General features: G+C 33.6%; 3 protein-coding genes across 3 annotated transcripts; 2 read left to right on the top strand and 1 right to left on the bottom strand.

Moving 5' to 3' along the window:
* The first annotated feature begins 6,561 nt into the window (after positions 1-6,561).
* LOC134252219 (uncharacterized) lies at positions 6,562-15,434 on the top strand. Its single transcript, XM_062734640.1, has 6 exons — positions 6,562-6,628; positions 9,532-9,674; positions 10,276-10,576; positions 12,848-13,033; positions 13,586-13,940; positions 14,715-15,434. The coding sequence occupies exons 1-6, from the start codon at positions 6,619-6,621 to the stop codon at positions 14,794-14,796; spliced, it is 1,077 nt and encodes a 358-aa protein (XP_062590624.1). The 5' UTR covers positions 6,562-6,618; the 3' UTR covers positions 14,797-15,434.
* Positions 15,435-15,595: 161 nt separating this feature from the next.
* On the bottom strand, positions 15,596-16,733 carry LOC134252225 (achaete-scute homolog 2-like). The gene is made up of 2 exons (XM_062734645.1): positions 16,395-16,733; positions 15,596-16,025 (listed from the first exon to the last, which is right to left on the bottom strand). Exons 1-2 carry the CDS (start codon positions 16,731-16,733, stop codon positions 15,648-15,650), a joined length of 717 nt encoding a protein of 238 aa, XP_062590629.1. The 3' UTR covers positions 15,596-15,647.
* Positions 16,734-23,917: 7,184 nt separating this feature from the next.
* Positions 23,918-25,136, top strand: LOC134252221 (uncharacterized). The gene is made up of 2 exons (XM_062734642.1): positions 23,918-23,968; positions 24,258-25,136. The coding sequence occupies exons 1-2, from the start codon at positions 23,966-23,968 to the stop codon at positions 24,825-24,827; spliced, it is 573 nt and encodes a 190-aa protein (XP_062590626.1). The 5' UTR covers positions 23,918-23,965; the 3' UTR covers positions 24,828-25,136.
* The last annotated feature ends 1,862 nt before the right edge of the window (positions 25,137-26,998 follow it).

Below are 26,998 nucleotides of genomic sequence, written 5' to 3'. Positions count from 1 at the left end.
AACATTCAGTACCGAGTATGTCCTCCATTTGCACGAATGACAGCAAGACATTAATATTTTGCTTCTCATAGAGTTCACATAATTGTGCAAAAATCTTTGAGGGAGGTTATTCCATGTGTTAACAAGATCCAGTGCCGCCAAATTCTGCTGCTGGGGAATCTGTCTTATCCTTCTTTTTAGCACGTCCCACAGATGTTCAATAGGATTGAGATCCGGACTACATGGGGGCCAGTCGAGTAAACGGATGTTGGGTCCCTGCAGCATCTGTTGTGTAGTTTTGGCAGTGTGGAGAGTGGTGTTGTCCTGTATCAGCATCATTCCTCTATTGGCTCTGATGTGAGGAATTGCTTCCGGCTGAAGGATGTTGTTCTGATACCGAGCATCATTCAGGTTTCCTCGGATTGGAAGTATCCTGGTTTTCGTGTGTAACGACACACCCGCCCATACCATTATCGATCCACTACCAAACTGCCCTCTTTCCCTCACACAGGCGTCAGTGTACCGCTCAACCCTTCTTCGATACACACAGCTTCGTCCGTCAGATCGTCGCAAGTTGAACCTGGACTCGTCCGTAAAGAGTACACGTACGACCCCAGTCTGCTATTGTAAATCTGAGGTGGCGCCTTGCCCAAGCCAAACGGAGCTGCCTGTGCCTGTCCGACAAAACTAAGCCTACATATGGTCTCCTGGCACGCAGTCCACCCTCCCTTAGTCTGTTGCGCACATTTTGGTCACTCAGAGGTCTGCCATGCGTTCCCATTGTTTGTCGCGCCGTTCTGCGTGCTGTGCGGTGTCTGTTCCTAAGATGCGCAACATCTTAGTAGTTGTCCTGTTGGCGTGTCGTCACTCGACGTTTCGGTCCTCGGGGTAGATCATCTGTACTTCCGGTTTGATTGAATTCCCGGACGAGCCTTAGTATGGTTTTGTGGTCTCGGTTGAAAGTTCTAGCAACCTGAAAATGTTTTTATCAATTTATTTAGCTTTTTTCATTAGTTTTTAAATGTTGGAAGAAAAAAAATGCACAAAGCGAAAAGAAACACACCTCCCGTGAACTGCTCCCGGCTTGGACCATCCCAACTGCTCTTGCGCGTTCTTGTGCAGACATGCGTCGCATTATCTCCCAAACTTTAACTGTTTTTTTAAATGATGTTGAGACAGAGAACACGTGGAAAAAACCGTTTTGAAAAACACACCCGAAAACCATTTCGAACTCGTACTTCACGCTTTTCAACAAAAGCGGTCACGGCTGAAAAATTTCTAATTGAATTCGATTTTTTTCAATCGCAGACATGAAAGGGTACATACAGCAGAAGATGTTTTTAAAGACTTGAATATTAACATAACGGTTTTTTCAATTTTCAAAAAATAAAAGTGGGGCCTTAGAAATTTTGACAAGTATATATATATAGCCTTATGGTGACGTCATTGACAGGCCATTATTTTTTGGATAAAATAATGCGAGGAAAGTAATCGTTAATTACATACTCGTGCGGGAATAGTGAAATTCCACCTCGGGACCAATTTTCACGGTCTAGGACTCGGCAAAGCCTCGCACTAGAATATGAATCTTGTTGTACCTTCGATGGAATTTCACTAGTCTATCCCACACTCGTTTGAGTTTCTGATTGACACTATCTATGTGGTTTTTGGAGACCAGGTATTCCAACAATCTCTTGGAATACCCATGGGTACAAATTGCGCCCCGTTATTAGCAGAACTTATTTTTATATTCATATGAAGCAGAATTTATGAAAAATCTTATGCGTGAAAAGAGGAAAACACTTGCTGTGGACTTCAACTCGACATTTAGATATATCGATGACGTATTCTCAATTAATAATGGTAATTTCCATTCCTGCGTCGATACGATATATCCTGGTGAGCTTGAGATAAAAGATACCACAGAGTCCGACACTTCTGTTTCATACTTGGATATTTATTTTACTTGAAAAAGACACTAATGGTAATCAAACAACCAAGCTATATGATAAACGTGATGACTTTAACTTTTCTATCGTCAACTTCCCTTACTTATGCAGCTACATGTATATACCTTCATCACCTGCATACGGAGTTTATATATCTCAGTTGATTCGATAAGCAAGAGCATGCTTTACGTATAAACAATTTCTAAAACGAGGTAAATTATTGACAAATCATTAAAAAGCAAGCTGATGAAATATGAATATCAACAGTCTCGTTAAAAGTCATCATTTCGTAAGTTTATGGTCGGTATAATGATCTTGTCAGCAAATAAAATTTATTATTATATGATTGAATGATTTCCATCTCTATGATTGGCTGAGATCCGACTATGTTAGAAAAATATTACGTTGTATTGACCTGCACGTGACGATCCAGGTCAATACAAGGATTTATTTCCTCTACATTGATCTAAAAATAGATCGGGAAATTCCAAATTGATACAAATTGTTTTGGAAAGCTATTTAAACGACTATGTTTTTTTTTATGTGAACAAAACATAAGCAAATATTTATTTTCTGGTGAGGGTGGTAAGAGGGGATGCAAAGACACCCCATCAACACTTTTATTGAACAATTTTTACTGTTTGGCAGTCAGTTTTCCCAGATAATACTCCTTCTTTCAAATTCTATCCTATGTAAAAAGACTGACATTACATTTTTTTTTCATGGCAACTAAAATTGATAAAAAACTTTACGACTGGTAAGGTTTATTTACATTTAGATTCTGCTTCTCTTTTGTATTTGGCTAGGACTTAATTCATTGCAAACAAGTAATGGGCTTTATCATTTTATCAGTGAATCATATATTAAAACAATTATTGCTGTTTTTCGATCAATACAGTGATTAAGCCATCTTCGAAGAACAATATTCACCTCGCCCTTCGGGCTCGGTGAATATTGTACTCCTCAGATGGCTAAATCATTGTATTGACCTCAAAAAGCAGCAATAATTATATATCATTGCCTGAGTCCAATGCACATGACGCTGAAGAATGACGTCCATGGATATTTTACTAAAAACTGATGACAGAGCATCCAAAGAAACATACTAACAATCCAAACATTTCTTTTTTTGCGAAAAAATCATATGCGCCGATAATTCATCTGCACTGATATGTATTATACCGTAATGTGGCAATTTTAGAGGTATTGGGTTTTGAAAAAAATAAACGTAGTAATTAATTTCCAGACCAACCTAGATGGTTAATTTTTCTAAAATTTCACATCTTGATGACTTTTTACATTAACTTCCATTTACTCGAATGAAAAAGAAATCTCTATTCAGAAATTTAAAAATAAGGAAAAAATGTGATAATTTGGCGCTTTTCCATCAAATTTCCATATGGTCCAACAGTAAGATAAAACAACTTCCCAGAGGCTATCCAAGTCCAACTTGCCCTTCATTGATAAACATATTTTGTTTTTGCAATGATGGTTTTCACTAAGAGCACGGAATTAATTAGGTGTTGTTTTTTTTTTTTTTTTTTGGAAAATATGTGCATTTTAAGAAGATTTTTTTCTCAATTAATTATTATTCCAAGTATTTTTTTTTTATCAAGTGATACTTTCTATCTGTTAATCACTGAAAAATTTATAAACTGTAAATGTTTTAACTTAATACCTCACATATTTTTGGGGCTATTGTAAAAATAAGTTTTTGGATATGTTGACCTTTGACGAAACCTTAATATATATATAAGTTGTTCGCGCCAATTAAAGCTGCTGAAATATGAAACCCGCTTTTTTAAGTATACACTGTACATACAGTAATTCAGTGCTAATTAATTTTTAAGAAACTTACTAAATATGTTTTTTTTTCCCTAATTATATCTGTTTTCGTGTTATAGTTTATTATTTTAACTATTGATTTTGATCCAATGTTGTTGAACTGAACGTGTTGAGCTTAACACCTAGAGTTAAATGTGTTAAGAAATGAGCCATGGTTAAAGCTAATGGTGAAACAATAAAGTAAAACAATTTTTTCTTTAGTTTTGTGTTAAGGATCTAAACACTTTTTTTTTACAGTGATATCCTTTTATCTACAATTGATATCTTTTTTGAAATTTGAAATAAACAAAGTTGTTAAAATAAACGCCCTCTAAAAACTTTGGTTCGGTATACGTTAATATTTATTATGACATTCCCAAATGCTTGGCACCACTTTCCTTCTTGAATTAATCTTTGAAACTGTCATTCGTGATATAGACTTTGTTATAAATAATTAAAGGGGTTTACACACTCTTAAGGCTTTGTTTTATTTTAGATACATAAATAAAGAATATTTTTCTTACCGTATTACTAGCTGCTTTTCGGCGAATTTTGAACAAAATTTCAGCTCTGTCTCTTAAATTGTAACAGATAACGGGAGATTCTGCCGAACTTTGTGTGTGTTTCCTACTTCTCAGAAACGGAAATTTACATGTATATTAAACAAAGTGTTTATTATAAACTCTCACTCGCGTGCTTCTGAAAAATATTTTGCAATATAACATGCAGCCACTTTAAATTTGAACAAAATAACGGCAAACTACGGAATTCAATTTTACATAAACCAGAACTTAATGACCTACCTCCCAAAATATTTCTGAATTCCGCATCATAAATTAGATACAATTTAACAAATTGTTGATTTTTTTCTTTTTGGATATATATATATATATATATATATATATATATATATATATATATATATATATATATATATATATATATATATATATATATATATATATATTTTTTTTTTTTGGGGGGGGGGTCCAAGGTCCCTTTTAGTTGGTTTAGTTTATTTAAGAAATAAATAACAAATGGGAATTGAAGTGGGTCGGTCACGTGATCAAATCCTGTGAAGGCCGAAGGCCTTCTCAGAAGATTTGATCACGTACCGACCCACTTCAATTCCCATTGAAGTTTATAAACTTGTTATTTATTACTTATATATACATTTGAGACTGACAATTGAATATATTCGAATCTAAATTATTGCACTAACCGTCCGTCGTAGATTTTGAAAAATGACGTAAGGTGTAAATCGGCTTGCATGGCGGTTAAGCTTCGAATTCATTAGGCTAAGTTTAGTAAGGAATGTATTTCGAAGGGAATGTTTTGTGAAAGGCTATTTGTAATCAATAATAGTGAACAGATTGTTGTCTGGGAATATTTTTATTTGTGAAAATTGATAATCGATTCTGAAAAGACACAAGAAACACGTCCGAAGTCTGATGATAAACAGTTGGAGGATTTTCGGTCGCCGGAAAGGGATGGATGGATCCGATCCGATGGATTGAGACACTTGTCCGAGCCAGTTAATTTGCAATTTGATCAAAAACATTCTACGATTTCAGTAACTAAAGGCATACTTATCGTAAAACACTTATAAACACGGAGACACTTGCGACAGCTTTACATTGAACTACGAAAACGCCGAGGTGTTTGGCAGCTGTTCATGGCATGATTGCAATGATATTTTCCAACAGATTTACGCATTTATCGTGAGTAGAATTTAAAGATAAAATAAAAGTTTATCATGAAAATTTAACCAAAGGTCTACACAAAAAATAGGGATGAACGTTAGAGACTGTGCAGCTGACAAAAGTGAAAAAAATGTTAACAAACTCTAGACTAGATTTCTCTACGTACACAGGTTGAATCGATAGCCAAAAAACTGTATGAAATACTTGTTTACATTGTAAATAAAATAATTATTATTTTAATGGCTTATTTTGTTCATTTTTATACAGGAAAAGAAAGTAGAGCAGGTCATTTTATCATTTATGTACCGGTAGATATTATTGCGCCGTGTGATTAGGCCACGTATTGACCTCTGACCTCTGACAAACTTCATACAGAATTGAAGATATTTTCTCTCTGTATGTTTATATAATGGAGAGATACCACAAATGTATATATTATAAATTAAATAACTCTCAGTTGGTTTAGTTCTGTACATTATATAACTTTACAAATCTCGGAGGGTTGGTCCAGACACCTTTCTCTCTCTCTCTTTCTATATATATATGTGCTTGTAAAGCATAACTTATTTGTATAAACAAAGAAATAAAAATCTTTACCTTAAGAAAATGTTCACTATAAAAAATAACGAAAGCCCATTGAGCTCATGTGTGTGTGTGTCAGTGTGTATGTTTGTTTGTTTATTGTTCAATTCAGGGAGCTGCCGAAAGTTCAATCTGTTTTAAAATAGGCCATTGTTAGTTATATCCTTTGCTTGCTGATGCTGATCCTGGTAATGCTGTTTTTTTTTTAATGTTGGTGCTAGCTCTATCCTGATGCTATACTTATGCTTATGCTGGTGCTGGTTTATGTAACAAAAGTTCCTTGCACTGTATATATATGGAATTCCATATTTTTCCGATTTTTTTTATATATTTTTTAATTGTATGATCCTTAAATTAATTAATATTTATTTTTTTATTCATTTAAAAATAAATAGATTTATTATTAAGTTCATTTGATAATTTATAGTCCCTATATAATCTATACAAGCGCATACACTTTTTTGCAGATTGTCTAAATATCATCGGGATCGAGATTCCTTTATTTGATAAACATATGAATACATTCGAATTTTCTCTATTACATTCCAGGAATCATTCCATGGTTCTTATCACATGAAATCATGGACGATGGTAATGTATTATGCTGTTGTTGGGCTAGAAATAACTTTTCTATTTTGCGTTTAGTAGCGTCTTAGTTTCATTGTAATAAATAACATATGACCGATTAGCTTGGGGGTGTCCACACTGTGGCTCGAACCTACGACCCTCAGATTTAAAATCCAACGCTCTACCGAATGAGCTAAAGGGTTAACCCACTAGCTAGTGCTAGTAGGAGCGTGGCTTCACTATTTACAACACAACACCTTGCCACTTTAAACTCTGTTACACTTCCCCCTTCTTTTTCTTGAGATTTCTTACCCCCTAAGAAATCTCACACACACGAGACTCTAAACACCATTCACCATGTGGGTTTTTTAGTTGGGCGCCAATATGACCGATTAGCTTGGGGGTGTCCACACTGTGGCTCGAACCTACGACCCTCAGATTTAAAATCCAACGCTCTACCGAATGAGCTAAAGGGTTTACCCACTAGCTAGTGCTAGTAGGAGCGTGGCTTCACTATTTACAACACAACACCTTGCCACTTTAAACTCTGTTACAAACATATTTAAACAGAAATGTCTGATTTAAAGGTTTCAACTTGTACATGATGTATGCTGGTATTGATAGAATCTACAATTACTAGATTTAGCTATGTAGCTTGAATTACCTTAATGTGCTTTATTTACCTACCCAAAGCAGCTATTTTCAGATACACTCTTCTAAATTAAACTTAATTCTTACTCAAGAGATGTATGTAAAACACTTATGCCCCCTCCCCCAAAATTGAAATTTTTTTATAAGTCCAAAAGGGCATAACTTCGTCATAAATGGTGTGAACGTACCCAAAACAAACTTAAGGTAAGATCTAGTAAATGAAAGATGCCTACAGATTTATCAAATTTGAGAAATTCAAATAAATTCCTTAAATGACGCTTTATAACCATGATAACTTTAGCTTGGTCAAATATGGTGTTTCGGGGCATAAAATTGTAGATAAACAAAATGAAAAATCATATTTTAAACTGTCATTTTTAATTAATAGTTAAAAGAAAAAACAGCCATGAATGTGACAGTTTTTTCCCATTTCAGACATAGAAAATGTATGCAGATTGCCTACAGTTTTATAGAAAACAGTAATTTGTATATTCTTGGCGTCTTCTTTTCAAAAATGTCTGATTTGATATAGGTATTGGGACTACTTTTCATGTGATTTTAAATTAAATTCCATGAAAATACATTATTTCTAAATATTAATTCTATTAGAGCCGTAAAGTATGGGAAAAAAAGTTGAGAGTGATTACTGGTATATATATTTATTATACCTCTGTGAATTTGTTCTATATAAAAATATAACGAATAAACATGCTATCTTTTCCAAACAGCCCCTACCATGAAATAGTTTTTGTGCTATCTGCCCATGGTGAAATAGTCATCAAACTATTCACCGGAAGCATTCTGTTTCCCTCGCTTTTCATATCGGAAAACTTAAAATTGATATTATAGGGATTGTGACGTATATATTATGACGTAACAGAAGTAAAGTTAACATCGGTATAATAAAACACCTTTTTACTGACTATTTGGAAAATAGCAAGTTTATCTTCCCCCTCAACAGCAAACTATTTCCCTCGGCAGCGCCTCAGGAAATAGTTTGTTGTCTTGGGGGACGATAAACTTGCTATTGTCCTCATAGCCAGTAAATAAGTGTATAATAATAAATTTCATTTCAGTATTTGCAACAGCTCTGATGGAAATGAACTGAAACTGCAAATATAATTGGTTTTTTTCTAAGTCTAAGGGGCATAGCTACTTGGCGCGACCATACCCAAAACAGAACTTGACCTAAATATTAATCTGATATATCTGTATACCAAATTTCATTTCAATATGTGCAACGGTTGTAAAGAAAATGAATGGAAACTTAGTGGACTGACAGACCGACAGGCAGCAGCAAAACAATATGTTCTCCCTTCTTCAAAGGGGCCGTGACATAATTAGATTTTTTTTACCTACCCGAAGTTGCTTTTAAAATCAGGTTATAAATCAATTTAATACTTTTTCTAAATTACATATTTTCTTCAGAATATGCAGAAAATAGGACCTTGATGCATTGATCATTTTAACCTTCAAATCCCCTGTAAAAAATAAATGAAAATGTCTGTCTTCACTTGAAAATGAGTCTAAAAGTTTTGAGGCTAAATACAAAAGTCAAACAAAACATTTAGGCCTACTTCTTGAATGGAATAACAAAGAAAACCAGTTTAGGTTAACATGATAATTAATTCATAAATATGTACTTTTGCAAATGTTTTCCTTTTCATAAGTCGTAACACCACTGAAATCAATTCATGGTATCACCATACAAATATAGGTTCCTTGAACGTCATAAACATTTGACGTAATATCTCAGTGACATCATAAAGGGTGGATGGCATTCAAGTTTACTGTTGTATAAATCTATGAAAAAGAAACATTCACGCATTAAAAGTCATAATCAGGCAAATAGAAAATATGAATAAGTCACAAATGAAAATAGAATTAATAGTATCATTGTAAAACATCTCATAGGCCATAAATACAGGTAATTGATTACAAAATTAAATTAATGAGTAGATGCACATGCAATATGCATTGCTATGCACATGTGCATAATATATAAAAACATGAGTCTGTCACAGTAATCATAGTATTTATAATTCAGGCTTTTATTGCCCTCTCTTTCTATATTTTAAAAAATATGTGGGTTTTTTTGAAAAAATTATTGTCCAATGCATGTATAAGGCCAATTTTTTTTTTAAAATTGTTCTTTTAGAAAAAAATTTCCTAACTTACCTTTTGATCCAATAATTCTTACCCCGAGTAGAGAGAGGGACAAACAAATATTTATATTCTAAATATGGCCTAATGTGATTTATTTTGTTTTCTTACAGATGAAGTTCCTCCTCTGGAGGATATGTCAGAAATCTTACAACAAGCAGAGGTCATCAGGTCAAAGGTGAATAGTTCACAGGGTAAACAGTCTGTTGACCCCAGCCTCAGGAGAGCAGTTCCACAGAATGGTCAGGATACTAAGGTAAGGAGTGTTGCAGATACTGGTAATGGACATCTGGCCTGGGGGCCATAAAACTTAGACGAGCTCACTTTTGATCTCGGTCTCACTTTTCCACTATATATTCCTTTGGTAAAAGTGAGACTGAGATCAAAAGTGAGCTTGTCTAAGTTTTATGGCCCCCAGGCCAGATCTTCCATAGAAATATAAACTGGAAATGATTTACATGTAATGTATCATTCCCATTGACAACCAGTCTGTTAATTTTGATGCAAAGATGATTGATTTGGGTTAAGTATTAATTGTCTTTACAGGGCAGAACCCTATAGCTATTTAATAAATATAGCTATAGGGTTTTGCCCTGTAAAGACTCCCTTTAATGAAAGTTACAGCTAGGTTCGTCATTAGCTTAGAAAACTGAGATAAAGAAATCTAAAATTTGAAGGAAGGAATTTCTTAAACTAGTTTGTGGCAATTTGTTCTAATTTGCATCTAATTTTTCAGTAATTGAATTTATTCTATTGAGATTTACACCATGTATAGGTACATAAACTAAGCTGAATACTAGAAATTATAAAACAGCAACTTATAAATGAAAGAAAAATATGGATTTTTATTTTTGTAGAAACCAAAAGAAAAATCATCAGATACTCAAAAGGTGAAATCAGTTGAGAAAAATGTGAGCAGTACACCTTCAAAATCTTCTTCATCCAGTTTTGGGGGGTTCAAAAAAGGATTTTTATTCGGAGGAAACAGTTTTTCAAAGTCAAACTCAAAAGCGACGAGTTCGTCTCCCTCCGGATCAGGTGCCAGGAGTTCATCTGACCTTCCTTATATAACAAAGAAGTCTACCAGTGAAAGTCGTACACTCCCAGAGGTTCAACAAACATTGTCTGCAGAGGCTCAGAAAATAGCACAAAACAAAGGTAAGATGACTGCAGAGGCTCAGAAAATAGCACAAAACAAAGGTAAGATTGTCCGTAGAGGCTCAGAAAATAGCACAAAACAAAGGTAAGATTGTCTGCCGAGGCTCAGAAAATAGCACAATTCAAAGGTAAGATTGTCCGTAGAGGCTCAGAAAATAGCACAAAACAAAGGTAAGATTGTCTGCCGAGGCTCAGAAAATAGCACAAAACAAAGGCAAGATTGTCTGCCGAGGCTCAGAAAATAGCACAAAACAAAGGTAAGATTGTCTGCCGAGGCTCAGAAAATAGCACAAAACAAAGGTAAGATTGTCTGCCGAGGCTCAGAAAATAGCACAAAACAAAGGTAAGATTGTCCGTAGAGGCTCAGAAAATAGCACAAAACAAAGGTAAGATTGTCTGCCGAGGCTCAGAAAATAGCACAAAACAAAGGTAAGATTGTCCATAGAGGCTCAGAAAATAGCACAAAACAAAGGTAAGATTGTCCATAGAGGCTCAGAAAATAGCACAAAACAAAGGTAAGATTGTCTGCCGAGGCTCAGAAAATAGCACAAAACAAAGGTAAGATTGTCTGCCGAGGCTCAGAAAATAGCACAAAACAAAGGTAAGATTGTCCGTAGAGGCTCAGAAAATAGCACAAAACAAAGGTAAGATTGTCTGCCGAGGCTCAGAAAATAGCACAATTCAAAGGTAAGATTGTCTGCCGAGGCTCAGAAAATAGCACAAAACAAAGGTAAGATTGTCTGCCGAGGCTTAGAAAATAGCACAAAACAAAGGTAAGATTGTCTGCCGAGGCTCAGAAAATAGCACAAAACAAAGGTAAGATTGACTGCCGAGGCTCAGAAAATAGCACAAAACAAAAGTAAGATTGTCCGTAGAGGCTCATCAAAATAGCACAAAACAAAGGTAAGATTGTCCGTAGAGGCTCATCAAAATAGCACAAAACAAGGGTAAGCTTTGTCAAAGAGTAGTAAATAATGAAGATATGGTTATTATGGAAAATAGTGGAAAATAAAAGTTCAGTTGATAGCAAAAGCACAAAACAAAGGTTAAAGAATGGGTGGACTTAACGCCCTATTTGGATCTTTTTGAGACTACTCTAACAAGTTAAAAATAAATAAAATCCAAAATATATTACAACTACTACATGGTTATTTTATCTAGAACATATGTACAAAAGCAATGCCTTATTGCCAAGAATCAAAATTGAAACAAGGATACATTAGTGTCGTCTTCCGGAATTTGACATGTACCCGGAGTGGTTTTTAGGTTGCGCTATCAGTATTAATAGGAGGCGGGGCTATCGATTGGTGTCATCATGGTCATTGTTGACATTTCTTTCTCTCTAGAAATTCGAATACATGTTTGGAATATTACAGCGATGTCATTATGATTTTTTTTTTTAAATATGAGGACACGCAAAATTAAAACAACATTTAATGTGCTAAATTCTGAGAACGGCACCAAACATAGTGATTTAAATCTAGGTCAGGTTGAAGAATACAATGTAACTGTTTCCACGAGTACACTCGCAGGTGAACATCACGTTATGAATTGTAATTTTTAACAGGTCAATCGAAGTCGTAATAATGGAAGCGAGAAGTTTGTTTGGAACGTGTTTTTTTTTGTTAAATTAAGTGTGAGTGCACGTTTGTCGGCTCTTCTCCTTTTCATATGACATTATTTTGTTCAATATACAACTACAGTTTACGTAAGAACAGCCGACAAACATGCGCTGACTATGTATTCAGACGATGAAAAATGTGTGACCCTAATTATCTATTGATATTCAACAAATCTTCAGGCACCATGCCATCGATATTTATTTAGTTTACCTCGAAAAGAGCATTTTAAATTCACATCCGTACCATAAATACACAGTAAAGATATCAGGGGTTTATATGATGAAAAAAATTAACATTTTATGGAACTTAAATTTGCAGCATTTTTTCTGGCTAGTTAAGTCCACCCATTCTTTTGTACAGAAATAAGCACACTGATCAAATCTAGCTGTTTTCACTGAATAGCTCAACTAGGTAAGAATTTAGCATGCATTACATTACATACATGTGCATTGTTCATAATATTTTGTAATTTGTTGTATTTATGTAAATGCTGCCATAAGATTAAGATTACATACAGGCATTCTCAGTCTCAGTTCATTAACTAATGATTGCCCTTTGTTGGGCAAGTACACCTCATTAGAAAAGCTTCAAATTCTTCCAAATAAAACAGACTTTACTGAAATATTTGATCTTATATGTTTTCAAATAGACGAGTGGTTGACTGATGGCCTGATGAAGAAGATTGAGGCTAATGATGCGCTGTTTAAGAAGCTGGGAGATCCCCGGTATGTGGAGGCCGTCAATCACTTCCAGACAGACCCAGTCAGAGCCATGGAGCAGTACAAAGACAACAAGGAAATCCAGGAATTCCTCACCTCATTCTGCAAAGTCATGGGTAAATTATTATCACAGGGAATCATGGGTAAATTATTATCACAGGGAATCATGGGTAAATTATTACCACAGGGAGTCATTGGTAAAATATTACCACAGGAAGTCATGGATAAATTATTATCACAGAGAGTCATGGGTAAATTATTACCACAGGGAGTCATAAACTCATGGGTAAATTAATATCACAGGGAATCATGGGTCAATTACAACAGAGTGCCATTTAAAATTTATTGAAAAGAGGGTCAAACAATAACCAGGATCTTTGTATCGATTCATTTAAAGGAAATTTGCTCCTTATTGGTGATAGTGTAACTACAGTATATATCCAGCTGAAAAACACATTGTTTCTGTAATATGTAAATGACTTTAAAATCAAATGTTTTAAAAGAAATTATTGAATTATATCTTGCCTTCATAATAATGTCTATTTATAGCATTTTTATACAGAGTATAAGAATTGAAGAATTAAGTCAAGAAAAAAGAGAAGCTGAATACATTGAAAGTAAATGAACATGATGTAAGGGACATAACTCTTCAATATGTTTCCTTGAAGGTGAACATTTTACTGGCCTGGCTAATCAACAAGACAAAGCAGCCAAACCCAGTAAACCAGCTCCTCCACCCAGTAAAATTGTGGAGCTCAACTCAGACTCGGAAGTCAACAGGGCAAAGACTACACCCTCCCACACCGTCAACCCTAACAGGTCAGAGACTGTGTACACAAGGTCACCGGCAGAGGGCGCTGATCTGTCAGTCAGGAGCTCCACCAATCCTAACCAGGCTACTGCAGAGGATGAGAGGAGAATGCAGGAGATTCTAGCCAATCCAGAGATCCGTAACATTCTTATGGATCCACAGATAATGAATCTGATTGAGACTCTGAAGTTTAATCCTGATGAAGGAGCCAGGTATGAAACTATTTTAATATTGATTTATTGATTATTTTTATTTTATACTCCTGCTTGAATGTATTTTACAAATATTTAACATGAACATCTTGAAAAGCTCCTTATGCACTTTGCAATATGACAAAACTTTCATAAAATCTTTTATTGCATAGCTTCATACATCTCTTACTGTATGTTTTATCAGACACATACAATCAAAATGTAATTTGAATTTACCACTGGCCTTCCCATCAACATACAAGTATACACTCAATCCTTTCTATAATATTGATAGGTATTGTCATTTCTTATCAGGAAATCAATCCTTCTATTCCATCACTTTATATCAACCAAATTTATACATAAATGCTTTTAATTATTGATTATGATCAAAAACATAATGATAATTAATATCTGTGGTCCAAAATTACTGTAAGTCTAGAAATTTTTACGTCGGTTTTATTTTGCAAATTCAAGTCAAAATGCTATTGATTAATTTTTGCGTTTCAAGATTTTATGAATGACCACTGCTTTGTTTACATTTTCTTATTGGTGATTCATTCTTGATAAAATATTTTTGCAAATGCATTGAACTTGCAAATTTGCTAAAAATTTACCTACACCAGTAAAAATTTCCAGATTTACGGTATTGAATTCAAATACATTAATGTATTTAAAGATTTAAACTTACCTCGAATATTAATAACAAATAGATGTTAAATTATGACAACATAATCATGATAAATCTGTTCTTTGTTTAAATGTTTTTGTCCAGTTTTAAATGTGTACTTGCAGGATTCTACAAAACTCTGACCTTGAATTGAGAGGGAAAGTCAACAAGTTAGTAGAGTGTGGACTTCTGCAGTTCCAGGGCTAGAGAGAGAGAGAGAGAGAGAGAGAGAGAGAGAGAGAGAGAGAGAGAGAGATTCAATCTAATAATTTACTGTTTGCTCCATCTAGCTTGTGCAACACAAGATGGATCAGAGGATCTGATTTTGATCAAATTGGAGAGAATGTTATAAATGGTAAATGATATTAATGTACACCACAAAAGATGAATTAATGCTACTGTTGTTTATCTGACTTGTGAACAAACTATTTTTTATGCATACTGTAATATTTATGTTTAATATTTTATTTATTTACAAAGAGGATCAGAGTTTTTTGATTTACCTGACATTATTATTTGCAGAGAACATGTAGAAATATGTGATTTCTTTTGTAATTTTCGACTATATTTTATCTCAAAAGTTTTCATATATGCAGCCAGGTAATATGTTTTAAATACCCAGTAATTATAGCTATGTTTTATTTGTTCATTCAACATTCATTTGATTTTTTTATACAGTTTATTTCTTTATTCATTGGACTTAAAACATCACGTAAAATTAGTTTTTGTATGAAAAACTGATGTAGTATAAGGCAGAAAGAGTTATTGTTCTTTAGGCATATGATTCCGTCCAGTTGACATTTCACCAGATTCTGATTAAACAATTTTTCTTTTGCAATCACTTGTATTATCTCTGGTACATGCATCATAAGATCCAGATGTAAAAAATATTTTGTTTGAGTTATGTATTAAAGTGGGCTATTTACTGAATCCATCAAATGTTGCAGCAGAATCGCTCTGCACATTTTGTAAAAAAAAAAATCTGAAACGTTTAAAGGAGAATGACAACATTTCGAAGCTTTTAAACACTTTTATTTTAAAAACTTAAATACATCAAGTTAATTAAAAGAACTGTGGGGAAAGACTGATGGGTTAAAGTATGTGAGATGCTGAAAAGACAGTCCGTGATTACAAGGGGAATAACTCTGCTCACAACAGATTTCCTCAAAGTCGTTAAAAGTCTGAAATTCCTGGATATTGAACGAATCATTTAAGTCTGTTATGTGGGGAATACTTGTATCTGTTTCACAGATGTAGGTTTCGTTATGGAGGGACTGATCACGTGATATCACCTGTCGAGGACTGGATGACGAGACAGGCTTGTCCAGTCGCCAGGGGGCGTGAGAGCACGTGGGTCCTGTGTTTGTGGGTCTTTCCCTCAGACCAACAGGGCGGAGCGGTAGATAGGGGCCATTATTTACAGCATTCCAATTAACCTGAAAACAAATAACAGTCATAAATCAAAGAATCGCTTGTATGATATCTACACTTTTTTCATTGTTTATTTTATTCGAAATATCTATTAATTTAAGATAATTTTTTTCCCCGAATCCTGGAGGGTGATTCTCTCCTACTCTCCCTGCTCTTTCTTATATTACCAGAGCTTGTCTGTTTAATTTGCACTTTGAAATCAATATTAAATAATAATTTCAATGCTTCCAAAAATTACAAATTGAACAGAAAATTTTAGAAAATCTCTAATTCTATTTCTTCTTTCTTTCTATTTTTTCTTTCTTTCTTATTTATTCTTTAATTTATTATTTAGAGTATTTTTAGGGGAAAAATAATATTCTGAATTATTTTACCTGAGGAGCTTGGACTACGAAGTTCTCTTTCATCCCTGAGGACTGTACATCCCGGCAATAATCCACAAAATCCCTGTACCCCAGAACTCGACACAGATATTCTATATACCCGATAGCATTAGTCAGAACCTCCATCTTAGAAATTCTAACTTCAGGGTCCTGGCCACACGACGGAAGTTTTCTACGGAGTCTCTTGAAACCTTCGTTCACCGCCCGTATCCTATTCCGTTCTCGTCTGTTTCGTCTTTCTACAAATTCGGAAGGTCTCTGTGCATGCGGTATATGCTTGCGCTTTCTTTTAGATTTTCGGGTAACATTTTGATTTTCTGATATGCACATATTTGCCGTTATTGTATTGCAGTACATTGTAACAACTAATCGTGTAGATCTAAACAAAACGAAGGAAGTGTTGAGGACTTGGGTAGAACGAGATATATGTATACTTTTTCTTGAGAAATTTATTAGTGTCATCGTTGATTCTCTAAGTATTTTACAGAATGCAGAGTCGGTGTCTTGGAGAGATAATTGTAGAACCGACCAGTTCCTGGGAATCTTTTACTATTCTCTACCTGTCAGCGCTTAATCGCTAATCGTTATAACAAATCGGGGCCCAGTGCGCTTCCCTGGCGCCGATATTGCACGGCGCGAAATTAACCCGCGGCCACGATTTCTCTCGCCCTATCCATGCTGGAGGTGTCGGTCCGTTAAATTTGTATCTATGTGTATAAGAATAAAGGCGATGAAGTGGAATTGTACAGCTAATTGAATGAAATTACCGTTGATTTGGTATTTTACATCATAAAATTAAGAAAATTGGAAAATTTGGCTTCAGTCGTTAAATATCCAATAACATCGACCCAAGTAACAGACTACAAGCATGTGTTGATTAATTTTTTTTTTTTTCATGATCGAGTTCGATATATCCTTAAAAATGGAAAACCTTCCTTTATTTCTGGGGACTCTCAATATCCGCGGATAAATAAATTTAAATAAATAAAAATATTTCATTAAAATTAATAATTAAATAAATTTCCTCTAAGGCTTCTGTTCTTCGGAATTTGAATGTAGAAAGTGTATTATGTGGACTTTTCATCGGACACGATTGACGATGACTTCCGTTTTATACTGCAATGTTTTTTTTAAATTACCAGATGATTAAGAAACTCGGTGTTTGGAAATGTTTCACTAATATTACCTTCCAGAATATGAAGTATTTGACATTTTTCTTTTATATACTCTCGCATGGCTTTATGCTATTGTAACATTATGCCTTTAATTATTGATAATTACAATATGTAAATGAATTTTGATAAGTCGTATGGTGCCAAAAAAAAAACTTGATTAGGAGGGGGCACACGTCCCCTCCCCCTTTGTTATTACATACGAAGTGATTAAATCAAATGAAGATCAGAGTTTAAATTAAAATATTGGGGTTTTTTTGGCGACGATTGGATGGTTCGCTACCAAATCTTCATGTAAAAGTTATGAAAAACTCAAGTATGTATTACTTTTAATAATAGGCCTTTTCATAAATTCAACTAATTAATAAGGAATTTCGGAAACTTAAATCTGGAATGGACTTTACATTGGTGTTATTCACGTGTATATCGACCTGTAGAGGATGGGTAGTTGGTTTTTGTTTTGTTTGTTTGTTTTGTTTGTTTGTTTGTTTGTTGGTTTTTTTTAATCTTTATCTACATTTGTGTCAGAATTATATATGTGTACACAAATTGTATACATGGTGCACATGGCGTGTTCCCTTCTGTACCTAACCTACACTGTGGATTTATTTGATTTTGTGGTTGCTCAACATTCCTCTAAAATTCGTGGGTACCCTTCATCCCAGAACTAACACATTCCATGAACTTTGTTTTTGAGGGTTTGTTGATATGTCATTTCGTAGACATGTGTGAATTAACGAAAAATCGTTCCCTAGAAGTATATGTACATATGTATACAATCCTCCGAAAATTTATTGGTACCTAGAAAGTATGAAGTGAAAGTAAACTTTAGATATAAATTAGAAATTGTTAGCATTGAATTCAGGTGAGATGCCAAGGAAATTATCTATTTACAATCAATTATTTAGTCTACGTTATGTTACCTGAACAAATATTTCTAAGTATTGTTTTGAATACGATAATTGCATGCCATTGAAATCGAAAATTTAACGTTTTCTTTCTTTTTTTTTTTTTTAATTTAATTCATTATAATCAAATTGTTCTTCCCGGGTTCATAAGAATTTTATTAAACAATTTTATCAGTAAATAAAAAACGAATTAAGTGGAAAAACAGAGAAATAAGAAAGAAATCCCAGTTCATTACAATGATACGTGCTTCAGGAAAGATGTATCGTACCTGTCAACGACACGTCAAAAATCGTGCCACGGCTTCACTTAGAAGTCGGTAGTAGACCTAAATTCCTGGCCGTGTCGATTGTCAACTTTATAGTTTGAATATTAGATTGCACTTTGTGACATACACTGTACATGTATTTGATTATTAAAAATTTATTATAATGAGATTTTTATTTGTGTTGTGATTTCACTACTCTTTCGTTTAAATTGAAAAAAAAAATCTAAGGAAATTAAGAAATAAAATAAATTAAAAATAAAAACTACTGAGGAAAAACTATTTGAAAATTAATTTTCTTAAATGATATAAAAATTAACAAATATATTTTTTAGATAATTCACATCTTAATTAAATGTTTTGCGTTGTTTATATCCCAATGCAAAATTTGTACAGTAAGCTAGAGAGAGAGAGAGAGAGAGAGCATGTACTTACAGAAGTTTGAAACATTACTTATACTTACATGTATACGGTATATTATGTTAGTTTAAGTCCATTGAAGTATCACTAATTTGACTTTAAAAATAATAAAAACGTCGACTTTGTTCTCATTATGCACAGATCATCCTGTATCCAATCTTTTGATATACCGTAATACTTGCGTATGTAAAAAAAAAAAAAGAAATCATGCCAAGGAAACTGCAGTATAACTTTTAATTTGAAATTATGATATGACAAAGAAAAAAACCCAGAAAAAATACAGTTTCAGTGTATAATTTATATACATGTACTTAAATCTGTAATCGTCATCCACGTAATTGAGAAACACACAACACATAAAAATGCATAAAATCTTCATTATGTCGATTTATGTGATAAATCACAACAAAAATCTGATTTTCTGATTGACATTCGTCATAATTCATGAACTTTGACCCGGAGCAATGGCGAAGGAATAACATATTCAGTGATAAAATTTTAATGCTTCTTGCTGCAGTTTTATACGTTTCCTCCTTAACAAAAATAAAAAAAAATACGAACGTTTACTCTGTAGCTTACTATGACAAAAGAATTTACTAAAAATTTTACATTATTGATTAAGGTATGTTAACATTAATTTGTTTTGTTTGAAGCAACTGAATAATTCACTACATTTGATAATTTTTTTTCAAAACCTTAAAAAATAATTGCTGCAGATCTGTAGCTCAATTGCTGGTCTGAAAAAAGGATGGGCGACCAGAGAGCTACAGTGCCACACGCTGAAAAAGTTTATATTGATTGCGCACAAAAAGTGCGCAAATTCTTCACTTTTTTCACCGAAGTTTTCCAAAAAAATACTGACCATGTATTTCAAACATATTCTTTTCTTACTTTCACAATAAATCTGTATGTACAAGTCATGCTCGAAGAGCATTGGGTCAAGTTACCTTGCAATCTAATATTGAAGTATGAATAAACGAGATTTTCTACGGTCATATTTTTAGGACCAAAAGGGCCGTAAAAACGTTTTGGAAAATTAAATATCTTGTTGTGAAAGTGGTAAAAGAATATGTTAGGATCATACAGCTATTAAGAATTTGAAATGGTGGCATAAATAAACGGAGAAATAAATCGAGGAACACCGCTCCTTTTTGTGCGCAATAAAGATACATGCGCATTTTTTCAATGGGTGGCACTGTTGCTCTCTTATCCACCCTATTTTTTTTAAACTAGCAAGCTACATTTAAAGATCTACAGCTAAAGATATACATGCTTGCTTGCATATACATGTATAAATACATGTTTAATTATATAAACAATTTCAATGCAGTTATCAGATAGCAAGACATAGTTGTGCCATCGTTGGCCCAATTTTTTTTCAAACGTTGACCCACTGTTGGTAATCTTACGTTGGCCTACGGTAATTTTGTTCATCGGCCAAACGTTGGTCCAACATGTTGGCATATTATTGGGCCAATTTAGGTATAATGTATGCTAACTAACAGCCAATCTAAGTAACTGGTTGGTTAGGTTGGCCCAACGTTGGTCCTATGTTGAAATGTCAGATGGCATATTGTTGGGCCAACGTAGTTTTAGTGTATGCAAGCTAACAGCCAACCTTAACAACTGGTTGGTTAGGATGGCCCAATGTTGACCCTTTATTACAATGTCAGATGGCAAATTGTTGGGACAACGTAGTTACTACTACCAACTCGATAATACTATCTCTTTGAATTACAAACTTGGGCCAACGCTGGGCCAACATCAACATCCCTCCTTCTTTGGAAAGTAAAGTGAATGGGAGTTGCTAACGTTAGACCAACGTTGGGCCAACATAGGAATTCTGTCATGGTCGAGAAGGTTAGCATGGTAACATTGATCCAACGTTGACCCAACGTTGTTCCCCCCAACGCCAACAATACAACCTTTTGCCGATGTTGGCCTAGCATAGTCATGCTATCTGGGTTATAGTCATTCTAAAATTTAGAAAAAGAAAAAAATATTAGCAAGGTACATTTTGTATTTGAAATATGCTGTTGAGATAACGATCAGTATTCGAGCTCAAATGTCCCTTAAACATTACAAAATTGTAGCAGTACAAAAAACGGACCTCTAAAACACCAGGTGGGATCAGGTGCCATGGAGGAGAGAACATCCCCTGCCAACTGATCACATCCGTCGTGTGCTCCTTGTCATGATCGAGAGTAGAACTGGTCAGTTTTTAGAACGTGTTTCTTATATCCTTTTGATTCTCAATAAAATATGTTCATAACAAATAGCGGAAAGAAATCCGTAGACAACTACGTGATAAAATAATGACAGACCAATCAGTATAAAAAAAATCGAGCATTCAACTTCATGATAAAGTGAATTTGCTGATAAGGCCAATGTATCGACCATAGAATTTATGAAATGATGACTTTAGACGACACTGTGATATTATTGGTATGAAAAACGTCAATCAGCATTCAACTTCATGATAAAGTGAAACTGCTGACAAGGTCATTTTATCGACCATAGAATTTAAGTAATGATGACTTGAGACAAGACTGTTGATATGTTTACTTCATTGACTTGTTCTTCAATAATTTGCCTAGTTTTATTTACGTAGAGCATGCTCTTGCGTATCGAATCAACTGAGATATATATACGCCGTATGCAGGCGATGAAGCTATATTGCTGCATAAGTAAGGGACGTTGATTATTGAAAAGTTAAAGCCATCACGTTTATCATAGAGCTTGGATGTTAGATAACCACTAAACGTCTTTTTCTATTAAAATATCAAAATAATAAATCAGATGTGTCAGACTCTGTGGTATCTTTTATTTCAAGCTCAATGCATGGGATGTGTCGTATTGATATAAAAATGGAAATAATCATCGATAATTATATTTACAAATAACATCGTCGATGAATTGGAATGTAGAGTTGAAAACCATAGCAAGCGTTTTCTTCCTTTCACGTACAAGAGTTTGAACGAATTCTGCTTCATATGAAAATACAGAAACAAGACTTCTGATAATGGGGCTCAAGTTATAGTTATAAAATCATTGAAAACAAAAGAAATAGATACAGTAGGAATTCAGAAGTCGGACAGTTATGCCTGATAACTAATGAAATATAATATGCTTTGCCTATCGAATAACAGAAGTACATTTTTCCTCGTTCTCTGAACTCTCCTACAATTAACTAGCCAATTCAATTTAAAATTCTGTCTTTGAGCTGATTAATTAGAAGAATTGTTAATTTTACACGTGAACTTGACAAGACCTTAATTAATAAAACCTTGACAACACCGTGTTTAACATACATTTCCGTTGTTTGAAAGACAAATATTATAGCCTTTGTGTCAATCAACATTTTAACATGCGGCCATGCCCGTATTATATACAATAAATTACATGGTCACGTGAGAATAGAGAGAAGGAGAGAAAAGTTTTGGAGAGGGAAGACACCCCAACTTTTTTGTTTATGTAATTAATTGCCATAGGCCAAAAGATAATTATCATTTTTCACTCACTTACCCGTTGTGGACTTTTTAATGCCTTATTCCAATCAAATGGAAAGGGTTTTTGTTTGTTTTTTTAAACGTCCTCTTGAAATATTGTCACTCACATAGAAACGCTACCACTTGCATATGAAAATTAGCTTTCAATGTGTTTATTAACATATAAAATTATTAAACCATATTAAAGATGTTAAAGCTACAATTTACATCTGATACGAAATTTGAAACGTGTTTTAAAATGCAAAAAAATAAAATAAATAAAATAAAATTAATGAAAATAAATAAATTTGAAATTATTTTTAAATCAAGCATTAAACATTTTCTGTTTCATGAACTAACACTCTTTTGCTTTTTAAAAAAAAAAAAGTTTCTGAATATTGAACATAATTTAAGAAGTCAGCAACAGTTCATACTTAATCAAAAAATAGCTTGTATGTTAGAATTGTAAATTCATTTAATTTTCAGCATGTTTTCTTATTTTACAAAATATTCCCGTTGCTTGTGTTCCGAAGTACAGACACCTTGTTTTGCACTAGATGTAGAAGCTTTCAGTCATATGAAAAAAATAATACGTAACATGGTGATTTTACCCAAACTATAAAAATGCGAAATATGTTTGACTTGAAGAACTTAAATCAGCAGGTTTTATACAAATTTACAACAATTACCTATAAACAACATGATATGCATATGTTTTATCCATGATTTTTTTACTAGCCTTTTCATTTTATTTATTTAATTTTGGTGAACTTAATCACAGAACAATAATATCCAAAAAATGAACAAAAATGATTATACCTAGCTTGACATTTGTACACCCTAACCAAATCCACAACCAATAATACCCATTCCAAAATATACCAAGTCCTACTTTAATGTCAATCAATTTCCTTTTTTCATTATCCGATAAAATAACCCTACATCTATAAGGTCAATTACATAAGTTAGTTTACTTCACTTGACACATTCCTCAGGTTTGTTATTTCCCGTAACTCTTATGTATTCTTATTAAATGGCCTTAATTAATTCAAAATAATGTTATTGCATTATTGATGGGCCTGTTGTTTATTGCCGATATTAACATGTAAATATGCATTTTGAAATAGAATATCCTAATTAATATAATCATATGATCATAACCTGACAACCCTGGAATGTTTCCCTCCAATCTCATGAATATTTCATTACCGATCTATCTGATATATAAAGCGAGGAGGGAACCAGTGTTGACATAGAACCAGATTCCCAGAGCTAGAGATTGACTGACATAGGTCCACTACTGAAAAAGAAATGGTAAGAATTTTTCCTATTTCAATAATATTGTTTGTTTTATTATGTAATTGGTGTAAAATATGAAACATTTTCCCCTTTATTTGATAGAAAATATGCCATTTTTCTCTTGAAAAAATGTTTTCTCCTGCAAACGTCTACTTGAAGTATTGTGCAGGAAATATAGATGTTATCTTCTTTTATTTGCAAGCACTACATTTCACTTAATGATTAGTATATGTATTTTCAATTCCCAAAAACAACAATTGTATGTGAATATGATTTCTTATTAAATTGTTCTTTTACGTTTCAGGATTATGTAAAGTATCTTGCTCTGTTCTTCGCATTGCTGTCTGTTTCCATGGTTACCATGGCAGACGATAGTAGCGAAGATGTTGACGAGGACAATGAAGACACTGAAAACGAGGCTCAGGAGGAGGAAGCTACAACCGTCATCGAGGAAACTCCTTCTGTCAGCTCAACAGTTATACAAAGTGGCGGATCAAATGCCGCTTCAACAGTGATACAGAGTGGTGGATCCAATGTAGTGGTAACTACGTATGGAGCTGCACCAAAAACAAACATAGTATCTAAAACTGCCACCAAAGCAAAGGCCACTATCTCTAAAATCACCAAAAAAGTTAACCGGATTGTTGCATTCCACCGTCAGCGAGCTTCATTCTTTAAATGCCAGACTTCCTGTCTTGTGGGTGCCATTTCCTGTATGAATACATGCCGCAACGAGGGGTCATACACATTTTACAGAGACCAGTACATGGTGTGTGGAAGAAAATGTCGATTCAGCCAGTACCAATGTAAACTGGGCTGCAAGAATGACCTCAGACGAATTAGGACCGAACAGATGCGATCTCTACGAGCGTAGACGTAACAATTCATTCTGTATAAAACTCCAGCTACCACAATCAAAGCAAATAATATTTGCTCTTATAAACATTGCCCCAGGCCTCCAGTACAATTCCAGAGAGGTTCTTGAACAAAACTGACACTTTACATCCAACAGTATTCGAAACATTTTGTTCGAGTTGTCGGGTACGCCGGTTTCAGGGATTTAGAGATGTAACATCAAGAAATCATTTGTAAATGATGCTAGCGTCTTTTGTGTGAAATCCATGTTGTTCACTGTTTTTCTTTGTGTTTTCTGTTGTATTCATTTAATTTATTATATATTATTAAACAAGTTCTTATCTAAATTGAATTGATTTTTATTTTCATTTTATTTCTAGATAAAAGTTCGAATGAAATAATTTTAAGGGAAATTTAATTGCGAAATTTTGGTTTGAGGTTTAAGATCTTACTGTACAGTATTACTGTACTAAGGGTATTGTGAAAGTTTGATTAAGCTCAACAGTGTGATTATTTTTTTTTTTTCAGCTTTGATTTTTATGTCAACCTATATTGATGGATATTGACATTAAAAATGAAAAAAAAGTACCGGGAGACCTTTTAACAGTATTTGAAAGTTCTCAAAAGGAATAATTCGTTTTAGGGTTCAGAGATGGATTGGGGGTCAGCTTTCTGTCATGGGGTGGTGACAGGTGCTAGATCACGGTGTATGGTAGACTCTGACATTACATTGCAGACAATGGCGGAGAAATCACGAACAGTAAAGGGCAATCGGTCGACATTCATTAATGACTGGTAATCTATTCAATTAAAGGCATGATTGCATGAAAAATTAAAATTTATGTTAATGTTTAGATCACTCATCAAATTGAGCTTCTCATGATTTTATTGATATTGAATTATATTAATATTAAGAAGATTTTAATTTTGATTTTACATAATGGAAGTTTTGATTATTAGGAAAAATGTACAATGTCATGCACTTCATTTTTGGCTTCAATATATGGCGTGTATAAAGGTATGAATTTTGCCTACAAGTTTAATGCAATCTAAAAGTACCATTGTGCCTGATGTTTATATTACACAATCCGGAGTAATTTTTACTACAAAAAATATACTTTAACAAAAAAGAAATACACTTTGTTTTTACGCAGAACTCATTTTTGATTTATTTGGATATCCGGTTTCTCCATTTCTGCAGACAAGTTATATACTATAGAACCAAAAATATATTGATAATAATGATAGTAAACGTTTTAAACTTCAGTTGGACCAGATCATATAAAGATTACGATGCCGAAAAATGGATTACAATACAATTATTATTGATATACTATTGATATGCATATAGCATACATTTCAAATGGCGAAATGACTTTTGAAATATTGAACTGGAGAAAGGGTTTGTGAAATTCTTTTAAAGACAAAAATGCAGTCTTTTTGAAAGGAAAATGAAATTGAAGGAGGGGGAAATTTTAGAAAACTTAATTGAAAAAGGTGCGCGTAGCTCTATTTCATGAAGCAACATTTGTTTTTCATTTTCCAATGTATCCCTTGACAAATCGTAATGAAAGGACATAAGCATTTCAGATTTATTGCTCATATGCCTTTTTGTATATGTAATTGAACAGGAATTAGGCACAAGTTCTTCAACAGGATTCAGAACTTTAAAATTACGTTAAGAATAGGCTAAAATCATTTTCTTTCTCCATTTCTTTTATTACCCTTGCAATTGCAACTCGTAATAGCATTATGTTTGCAACGCCAAGAGATATTCATTTCCAAACTTAGCTTTTAAACTCAGCAATTGTTTTTTAGCGTGGAAGTGGAACAAATGCTTTAAATTTGAAAATGAATTTCTTGTTTTTGTAAAAAAGAATCACAAACGGTCTCAATTTTCTTTTTAAATGTGAATATGCAGCAATAATTATTGTTGTTTTAGTTCCAAAGAAAGAGAGAAAAAATATAATGAAGAGAAGAATGGTAAAAATCAGCCAATTTTTTTTCTGATTTTTCTACCACTTTGCTTTTCCTAACAAATTTCACCAAATTGTATTACACTTTAAGCTCCAAGCTATCAAACTCTGTTTATTGTCATCTGTAAAACTTTACTAAGAGTGATTTCTCTATATTTTTAATTGTGTAATATCTTTTAGGCAAGAAAACACAGCTGCTTTTTCAATAAAAATG

The sequence above is a fragment of the Saccostrea cucullata genome, unplaced genomic scaffold, assembly GCF_032062105.1.
Source record: "Saccostrea cucullata isolate Sc308-1 unplaced genomic scaffold, CSIRO_AGI_Scuc_v1 ctg8043, whole genome shotgun sequence".
Lineage (NCBI taxonomy): Eukaryota > Metazoa > Mollusca > Bivalvia > Ostreida > Ostreidae > Saccostrea > Saccostrea cuccullata.
The sequence above is the reverse complement of the archived record's forward strand: the minus strand, read 5'-3'. Positions and strand labels throughout refer to the sequence as shown.

Bases quoted from the DNA above. Each gene is read 5' to 3' on its own strand.
- LOC134252219 (XM_062734640.1), top strand. The intron at 9,675-10,275 runs GTAAGGAGTGTT...TTATTTTTGTAG, and splicing joins AGAATGGTCAGGATACTAAG to AAACCAAAAGAAAAATCATC. The intron at 13,034-13,585 runs GTAAATTATTAT...GTTTCCTTGAAG, and splicing joins CTCATTCTGCAAAGTCATGG to GTGAACATTTTACTGGCCTG.
- LOC134252225 (XM_062734645.1), bottom strand. From the start codon at position 16,733: ATGTGCATATCAGAAAATCAAAATGTTACCCGAAAATCTAAAAGAAAG. The intron at 16,026-16,394 runs GTAAAATAATTC...ATTTGTTTTCAG, and splicing joins TCGTAGTCCAAGCTCCTCAG to GTTAATTGGAATGCTGTAAA.